The sequence below is a fragment of the Trichosurus vulpecula genome, chromosome X, assembly GCF_011100635.1.
Source record: "Trichosurus vulpecula isolate mTriVul1 chromosome X, mTriVul1.pri, whole genome shotgun sequence".
NCBI classification, from domain to species: Eukaryota; Metazoa; Chordata; class Mammalia; order Diprotodontia; family Phalangeridae; genus Trichosurus; species Trichosurus vulpecula.
Genome location: NC_050582.1, coordinates 19,748,731 through 19,758,797, shown reverse-complemented (window position 1 = coordinate 19,758,797; position 10,067 = coordinate 19,748,731). Strand labels below are relative to the sequence as shown.

General features: G+C 38.3%; 1 protein-coding gene across 1 annotated transcript in view; it reads right to left on the bottom strand.

Annotated features, from left to right (window-relative positions):
• Window positions 1-274: 274 nt before the first annotated feature.
• The window catches only part of CHM (CHM Rab escort protein), a 214,523-nt gene continuing 204,730 nt past the window's right edge, over window positions 275-10,067 (bottom strand). The window contains exon 15 of the mRNA XM_036740069.1: window positions 275-3,233. Coding sequence (XP_036595964.1) covers window positions 3,057-3,233 — 177 coding nt within the window. The 3' untranslated portion in view covers window positions 275-3,056. The remainder of the gene's footprint in view (window positions 3,234-10,067) is intronic.

Genomic DNA, 10,067 nt, shown 5'->3' with positions numbered 1-10,067 from the left:
GGAGGGGAGGGAGGGAAAGAATTTGGAACTCAAAACTTTAAATAAAAATGTGAAAAAAATTGAAAAAAATGGCACCAATTTAAAAAGTTACGGATGTGACAGGAATGAATATATGAGGGAAAAGAAATTCTAAGCTTGAATTAGCTATTTATTAATAATAATGATAAAAAAATAACTTGACCTTTCAGATATAAGTACACTTCTAGGGACAGGAAGAATATACAGAAAAGCAGCCACAAGGCTGGTTCTCATGTTAATTGTAGAACTGAATAACATTATCACTTTTTGCCAAACATGTTATCCTAAGCATGTGAAGTAATCGAGTCTCTGAAAAATGCTGTTTCAAAATTTTTAATTAACCATTCAAGTTTTTAATCATGTATAAATTTCCTTTTTATAAAAACTGATACAGACTGCATGTCATAAACTACAGGTGAAGATGCAGATTCTATAACAAACCTTTTAAACATAAAATTCTCCTTGAAACAAATATTTATTAGCAGTACTTAACATAGGTATCCCCAAAAGAGTAACTTCTATTACATTCTGATGCAACAAGGTGGTTATGCAATGAGGTAAATCAAGGTCTATAACAAGGTTTGATGTCAACATGACCCAGATTCAAAATTTTTTCATACTTCAACAACAGGTGGGAGATTATCCATAGCAGACTCAGGGAGCCCCCTTGCATATGTAATCCTCACCAAGCACCTAGAGTAATTGGGAAGGCTATGTCCATATAGGTTAAAGGCTAAAATAGGGTGTGACATGGGTTAAGCCTTCCTCTAGTACACCCTACACTGTTCTACTGAACAAACCAAAAGTACAGTACTCTGATTTTTTTCCTATTATCTGGGGTTACCCTGATTTGCTTATGGTTTGCATAAATTTATGTATTATAGTTAAGAGGCTAACTTAGGATGAATAAAATAAAACAGAACATGGGAATTAGTGCAGCCTACTGCAATTGTATTCAGACCCAATATTCACATACAGTAGAACCCTTTTATATTGCTAGTGTCCAGGGACAAAACTAATACCTGGAGCTCTAAGACTAACAGGGTTATATATAGAGAGATATATTAGGTTTTCATTGCATGCAGTAGTTGGTTTTCAGGGGCTAAAATCTGACTCATGGTAGAAGTAAAACCACAGAACAAGCCATGTTATAAGGGGATTCTACCACACCTGAAATGCGTGATATGTGAAAATCAGAATAGCAGAATAGGGGAGATTTTGCATTCAGAGAGGGAAGACTATTTACTGGTAGCAAATAGCCTTGAAAGTGCGAGGGGCATGGTGGGGAGCAGGGGTGAGAGGAGCACAGAGAGGAAGGGGTTAAGACTTCTATACTTCCTGGCTTCAAAATGACCTGTGCAGATTCAAAATATTCTGCTCCTCCCTCTTCCCAGGGAGAGAATTGATCAAAGCACCAGCTTCCTTTCTTGCAGATTCCTATAATATGGGGAAATTTGAGGACAAGTTACAGCTAAGATACACTGAAACACGTGCTTTCCTATGCAGCCATGGCTTTTTTAAAGAGAAAAAGAGTACCCAGGTCAAATCTCATTCCAACAAACTTCAATTTTTTTTTTGGTACTGGAATCTAGAGATACTGACTATTGCCCATCAAGTGGGTCATCTGCCTGGGCCTGGAAATCTTTTTTATATACACAAGCACTGTCATCATAACTGGCTTTGGCCTTTAGATATAGAGTTCTTTCTGTTACACACACCCTAGATTTGACTAATTGTAGAGTTCTGTTCGCCAGTTTGGGATTTGCATGTGAGAAAGGGAGTATGACGGAGATTTACATAGTGTCTTCCCTGGTAAGAGTTTGAAGCCATACCTCCATGTAGTAATATCTTAAAGGAGCTATTTAATGCCCCCAACTATAAAGATAAACTGATGTGCTGAAATGAACACATTTAGACAATGCATTTTCATTTCAAAATCTTGGTACATGGCAATAAGAACAGTTATTTATGATTTTGTTTTCTTAGGAAGCTTGGGGCTGCTTTACTGTGTGGGGTGTTTAACTGCTCGTCTGAGAAGGCTTAAGAATTTTAGAACATTTTTTTCCCCTGAAAAAAGTAAGCTTTATACTCTATAGAAACGCATCTTATCATCATAATTTTCATCAAGTACACAAGGAAAGATATTACCATTTTACATATGGAGAAACTGAGGCACAGCGAGGTTAAAGTGTTTGCCCAAAGTCAGAAACTGGCAGGGCGAGGGCTTTATCTTTGTCTCTAAGCCGTCAATCAGGTCAGGGCTGCTCCTGCCATTTGTCTCCATTGTTTTGTTCAGTATGAAGAACACACCTAAATCTTAGTTTCAAAGCTGTCACTGCTTCTGATCCTAGTTATTACTGAGGTTTCCAACTGAAGAAAAAGATTCCAAACAAAAGATAACCATTCTACTTAAACAATATACTGTTAGCTAGTAATAATAAGATAGCTAAAGAACTCCAGTCTTTTGTAAACTCAGGTATAAAAGTTTCTGGAATACGGCAACAATAAGCGTAATAAGGCTTCTACAGATTGCAAAATATGGGCAAAGATGGTTTGCTTACATAACCTTAGTTCTTCTAAACTATACTTACTTATGTATGTGTGTGCGACTGGCCCACTCATGAAACATTATCATTGGAAACAAGCCAGGGAAGTGTTCAGTCTTCTAAAGAGCCTGAGGAAAAGCTGTCTGAACACTACACCCTAGCTAACAATTCATCAGGTCCCTTAACCTGGATAGTGACTCCTGGGAGACAAAGCACTGTAAAATTCGATCTGTTCACTCAAAAGTTCTGACATTTTAAAACAGAAAGAATAAATGACTTTTAAAAGTGTGGTTTTGACTTTGTGCAACAATGGCCTGCTTCAAGGGGGTGGGGGGGAAACCCTTCTGGTTTCTTTTAACATATGATTTTGGAAAAAAAAACCAAAAAGATGTGTGGCTATTGCTTTTCAGTCACTTTTTAACTTTGCTTATATTAAGACAATTTGGACGCTGAAGACGATTTTGGAAGCAGGGCCCCCTGTGTGGCTGTCATCTATTTTTCCGAGTGATCTTCTGCATCTCCTTGGCCTGTGATTTCTTCACCAGCCTCTGGCTTGGCTGCAGGAACCTCTGGCTGCATACCATCTCCATCAAAAACAATATCTTCCGGATTTGGTGGAGGGGGGCAGAACTCTTCATTTGGCAAGATGTCCCGGAAAAGCGTTTCAGCCTGCCCAGGGAAGAAATGGCAAAATGATATCTGCGACTAAATGAACTCAAAGTGCTTATGGATGCATGCATGCTTTTTTACTTAAATAACAGTACACATCTATCAAAAGAAACCAACTCCCAATATTGTAGGCTATTACTAGAACACAATTCTAAAATAAAGTCTATGCTTCCTGATTCCAGACGCCCTCATCTTCTCCAACCCTTCATATACATATGAGATAGCTTGAGATTAAGTATAAACTGATCAGATTTTTCAAGACTTCAAGGTCACTGCTCATGCCAACAAAAATGCAGTTTAAGATCATCTATGAAGTTTCAGCATAGCCTATTTTCCTTAGCACTACGATATCTAAAGAGGTCAGTTTCACATATAATAATTCTAATGAGCCGCTCCTTGAATTTAGAAAGGTCCTCACAACTTGCTCTACCCTTTACCTTCTGGCTATCATTCTCTTTTCCCAGGGTTTTGTGGGCACCAAAAGTGCCAACACTGGAGGAGAGTGGACATGGAGAGGAAATAGAATGAAACAATTAAGTGTAGCAAGTCAATGGGGATACTGCCTTATATCTACTCAGGCTTTGAAAAAGGTTTTATTTGGCTGAAGAGAAGCCCACTTCAGGATATAGTCTTATTGCATGTATTTGCTTTAAATATTATAATGCTTTTTATTGCCTCCCACACAACAAAGTCGGCTTTTGGTTTCAGGTTTCTTCATGTCCAACTCTTTGTGACCCCTTTTGAGGTTTTCTTGGCAGAGATAACAAAGTGGTTTGCTATATCCTTCTCCAGCTCATTTTCTAGATAAGAAAACTGAGTTAAACAGGGTTAAGTGACTTGTCCAGGATCACACAGCTTTAACTCAGGTCCTTTCTGACTCCACGCCTGGCAATCTAACCACTGCACCACCTAGCTGCCCCAGGTTTTTTAGCAGGTACATAAAGAGAAAAGGAAATTTTTGAGAGGATGATGGAGGTGAAACAAAGAATGATGAACCCCTTCTTATGCATATTTGAGAGAGAGAGACATGGTTTTGGAAATATACTTGATTCTAGATTTTGAAAAATGAAATATTTGTGAAATCAGGCCTTACATAAACTAACATAACTAAGTCTGAGGCTCATAGAAATTGTACAATTTAAAAAATACAGTATGCTTGCAGGTCTATTTGTTTTTGAGTTAACTTATTCAACTGAAATCCTGACCCCAAAATCAATACTATGTTTCCGGCATTCATTATCATTAATTATTTTAGGAAGTAGTTTGTACGTTGATTATTCAAGGAACATTGTATAAATTTTAAGATCACCTTTCTTGACAAGGGATTGCTTTTATACTTAGACTTCGATTTAGATTTTTTAATAACAAGATTACAAATGAAAGAAAGAAAGGAAACATGCATTTATTATGCAACTACTATGTGCCAGGTACTGTCCTAAATAAAACACTGAGGATACAAACGAAAAGCAAAAATGGTCCTGCTTTTCAAGAACCTCACATTCTAATACGGCATATATACAGAGTAGATGAAATGAAGGTAATCAGAAAAACATTAGCAATTGGAGAGGTTTGGGGAAAGATAAGGATATTAGATGTGATAATAGTTGTGAATAGTGGGAGAATGGTGAATCAATTAAGAAGTAACTGAATGGCTGCAGTGAGGGCTCAGTTAATATACACACACACACAGACACACACACTATATATGTATATAGTTTTTAGAGGTTTAAACATACAAAAAAGTTTTTCCATATATAGAAGGAGAATAGAAAAAGAAGATGCTATATAAAATCATGAAACTCCATTTCATACGGGTGCTTTTTTCCTAAAGGATATAATACATTTTATATATTAATTTTGAAAGTGACTTGCTTGTCTGTGCTTCCTTCTGTTCTGTTCTCCTCTGTGCACTAAAAAATGTTTTAATGGATTTCTTTGTGGGTACCAGTATTACTCAACCCAGGGGTAGGTGGGGGCACTGCAGTGGATAGAGCATCAGGCCTGGAGTCAGGAAGACTCCTCTTCCTGAGTTCAAATCTGGCCTCAGACACTTATTATGGGCAAATCACTTAGCCCTATTTGCCTCAGATTATTCATCTGTAAAATGAGCTGGAGAAGGACATGGTAAACCACTCCAGGATCTCTGCCAAGAAAACCCCAAATGGGGTCACTAAGAGTTGGACATGACTGAAACAACTCGACCACAACAACAACTGCTTAACCTTCTTACTGCCTTCCCTTTCCCTTAATTAAAAACTAAGAAAAAAAAACCCTCGTAACCAATAAGCATAGTCAAGGAAAGTGAATCTACACAGCAGCCATGTCCATAAATGTATGTCTCTGCACCTGTCCATCAACCTTTTGTCAGCAGGTAGGTAGCATATTTCCTCCTAGGTCGTCTTCTGGAGACATGCTTATTCATGACGCTGCTCATAGTTCCTAAGTCTTTCAGAGCTGTTTTCCTTTCCAACGTTGGTATGCTTGTACACATTGTTCTCTTGGTTCTGCTAACTTCACTCTGACTTAGTTCATACCACCCAAGATTTTCTGACATCATCTCTTTCATCAGTTTTTTCACATATCACAATTTCTTTAACCTTAACCAACTGTTTAGGAGGCAATCCAAGGCACCCCTTCAGACTCTTGCTCTTTGCTGTTCTCCTCCTCCCACTCTCACCTGACCAATCCATCCTTCAGGATTAGGAAGATTATTTTGCTTATGACTATTCCCTGCCAGGTATTATCCTCTCTTAACCCTTTCTCTCCACAACCCCATCTCTGCTTATCTCCCTGTTTAGTCTGACACATTTCTATTCCGAACTGTATGTTCGACTCTGTGTTCTTTCAGATAAGAGTAAGGTTCATCTGATGTTCTTTCCCCGACACTTTCATCCATGTTTGTATACCATTCTTCTCACATACTCCAAATGGAAGTTCCATCTCCTTCTTCCTCCTTTTATACACTAGTATATTCCTTTTACCCTCATTTCTATTTCCCCTCTTCAAACCCCCAGAATTGAAAAAAAAAATCCACCATTAGAATCTCTGTTGTTTTCTTTTTTTAACCCTCTCCATGTCCTGGTGCTTTAAAAAAAAATTCATGGTTTTCAGGAAATCTAATACAATTTTAAATTCTCTCTCCTTAGGGAGGATTCTGGGAAAATGGTGGAGCAGGTCAGAAAATTCAAAGTTCTCAAGATTTTCCCCAAAAAAGAGATAAAATAGCACCTCAGGGTAAACACAGGATAGCAAAAATAATTAAGAGTAAGGGCAGAACAGGGGTCCTCCTGGGACAATCAGAGGAGATCTGAAGAAAAATCCCAGGTCAATGTTTCATCCCTATGAAGAGTGAACACCTCCAGGCTAGAGACTGCTTAAACAACAAGTGGCAAGCCCTGGGGTTAGCTGGGTTGGGAGGCTGCCTCAGTCCCAGTCACAGGAACTTTTACCCCTGGGGGATTTTGGGTGTCTAAGCCAGGAAAAATTAAAGGAACCTCAGCGGACAAGGAATGCCAGACTCAGCAGTGCTGCGGAGATGTGGAGGGGTGAGAAGGAACCAGCACACGCCTGGTGAGTGCAGAAGCAGTGGGGCGGGGACACCGCTGACTGTGGGCACTTGTAGGAGGCTGGATGTCTTGGTTTTGGGAGAACTGAAGGAGGATCCGAGGCCAGAGATACCATCTCCCATACTCCACGACTAGAAGTGATTACAAAAACTAAGCTACCACAGGCAAAGGAGAAAGAATCCAATCATAGAGAATTACTACGAGAATAGAAAAGACTGGGGTGTGTCTTCAGAGGAGGATACTGAAGCAAACAAATCCTCTTCTACCCCAAAGAGTAATGTCAAATGGTCATCAGCCCCAAAAGAAGTCATAGAAGAACTCAGGAAAGACTTTAAAAATGAAATGAGAGAGATTGAGGAAAAACTTAAAGAAAGTCAACCAATTACAAAAGGAGATCCAGAATCTCAAAGAAGAAAATGACTCCTTGAAAATCAGAATTGCGCAAGGAGAAGCCAGTGAAGTCATAAGAGATCAAGAAATAATAAAACAAAATATAAAAAATGAAAAAAAAACAGAACAGAATGTGTGACATTTCATAAGAAAAACAACTCATCTGGAGAACAGAGCAAGAAGAGAAAACAAGACTAACTGGACTACCTGAAAGCTATGATCAAAAAAAGAATCTTGATAGAATAATACAAGAAATAATTTTTAAAAATTGTCCTGAAGCATTAGAACAAGAGTTCCCCTTGTAGAAGGAGAAATAAAAAAAAATCTATTGATCAGCATCTGAAAGAGATCCTACAAGGAAAACCCACAGGAATATTATAGTCAAATTCCAAAACCCCCAGCTCAAGGATAAAACATTATGAGCAACAAGAAAGAACCAATTTAAATACGGTGGTGCCACAATTAGAATCCCACAAGACCCAGCAGTGGCAACACTAAAAGACCATCGGTCTGAGAACATTATATATTGAAGAACAAAAGAACTGGTGCTGCAAATGAAAATATACCCAGCAAAGCTAAGCAGAATCCTCAATGAAAAAAATGGTATTTACTGAATTGTCAGACTTTCAAAATTTTGTTTAAAAAAACAAAACAAAAACCTGAACTTGACAGAAGATTTGCCATACAAAAGCCAAGAGAAATACAAGGTACATAAGATTAATTATAAGGGATTCAATAAGGATAGACTGTTTACCTTTTATGTTTGTAAAATGTAAAACATAGGTCTAAGATTGTTGGTAGTAATTAGGTAGTTCGTAAGAAAGACTGGGGTAGACCTGAGTATGATATGACTTTAAAAAATAAAATAATTTATGAACAACTAAAAAGAGTAATTCTATAAATGAGGTGTGAGAGGAAGAACTGACACAGAGGAATTAGATGGGGGAGGAAGGCTGTTAGTTCTTGAAACCTACTTTCATCAGGAATGGGTTCAAGAGGGAAAAATACCTACATATCTAGAAGAGTATAAAAGTCTTCTAAGGGGCAGCTAGGTGGCGCAGTCAGTAGAGCACCGGCCCTGGAGTCAGGAGGACCTGAGTTCAAATCCGGCCTCAGACACTTGACACAAGTACTAGCTGTGTGACCTTGGGCTAGTCACTTAACCCCAATTGCCCTGCCAAAAAGCAAAAAAATAAAAAAATAAAAAAAAAATAAAAGTCTTCTAAATTCAGAAAGAAATAAAATGCTAAGGTGATCAGGAAGGGGGAGAGGATAAGGGAGGGATCTTTAGAGGGGAGGGTGAGGGAATAAGCTAAAGGGGATGTTTAGATTAATGGGAATGGGAGGATAAGGTAGGCAGCAGGTAGAAGTAAAGTAGAAGAGTCAGGAGGGATAGGAAATAAGAGATATGCACAAACATTAAAACAAAGATTAGGAGTAGAATTTGTTAGGGAAGTATATGTTTATATATGTATATTTGTATGTATATCTCTCTATGTATATATCCATGCTTAATTGTAGCCTTCTTGGGGGGGAAGGAAAGGGGATAAAAGAACAAGTTACAGAAGATTATGATACAGGTATTTCAGAGTTCTTAAACAGGGAAGTGGAACACTTTGAGGAGCTAACAAGACCAAAGTCAGGACCATCTCTGTGTGGAGCTGGGGTGGGGTGGAGGAGTAGGTCATGGAAATTAAGTAGATTAAAGAACTGGAAATTAGGATCTTTGAGGGAACATCAATATGCATGTTCGAGTCTTCTATATGAGGGCAGAAGAAGATTGTATCAAGTCAGGCTCTGAACTCATTGAGGAAGGAAGGAGTATGTCTTGTGGAGTCCATATCAATCAATGAGTGCACTGTGCTGGGCATTAGGGATCCAAAGACAAAAGTAAAACAGGCTCTGTTCTTGAGGAGCTTATAATCTAGCTTGGGGCAGACAATGTACACATATATAGTTATACTGAAAATATAAACGAAATAGACACAGCATGATTTGGGGGAAAGGCACAAGCAGTTATGGAGACCAAGAAAGCTTTCACATAAAGGTGGCTGCTGAGGTAAGCCTTGAAAAAAATTGGAGATTCTGAAAGATGGGGTGAAAATGGAGTGCATTCTAGGGATGGAGAACAGTCAGTGCGAAGGCAAAGAACTTGAATACAGCATATAAAGATCAGTAAAATCTATGTGGGTGGCTATACTGTGCGTATGAAGGGAAATACTGTTTAATATGGCTGAAAAGATAGGTTGAGGCCATAATATTAAAGGCTTTTAATGTCAAATAAAGGAGTTTGTATTTAATTATACAGTTAATAGGGAATCACTGGAGTTTGGGTAAGGGGATGACATAGTTAGACCTACAATTTAGGAAAATCACTTTGGCATCTGAGTAGAGGATATATTAGAATGGGAAGAGACCTGGGAAGAGACCAGTTTGAAAGCTACTATAATAATCCAGGTAAGAAGCAAGGAAGGCTTGAACAAGGGTAGTAGCTGTGTGAGTAGAGAAAAAGGAATGGGTAAGAGATGTTGTGGAGGTAGAAACAACAAGATTAAGCAATTGAGTAGATAAGATATGTGGAAAATGAAGAATTGAAAATTACACCAAACTTGTCAACCTGGGTAATGAGAAGGATGGTGGTACTCTTGACACCAAAAGGGAAGTTTGGAAGAAGAGAAGATTTTGTGGAGAAAGACACATTTGTTTTTTGGCTATGTTAAGTTTGAGGTGTCTATGTGGCATCAACCTGACATGTCCAGGAGGCAGTTAGCAACACAAGACTAAAATTCAATAGAGAGACTAGGTTTGGGAATATAAATCTGGAAGGCTTCAGCATATAGAAAATATCTAAACCCACAGAATCTGATGAGATCACCAA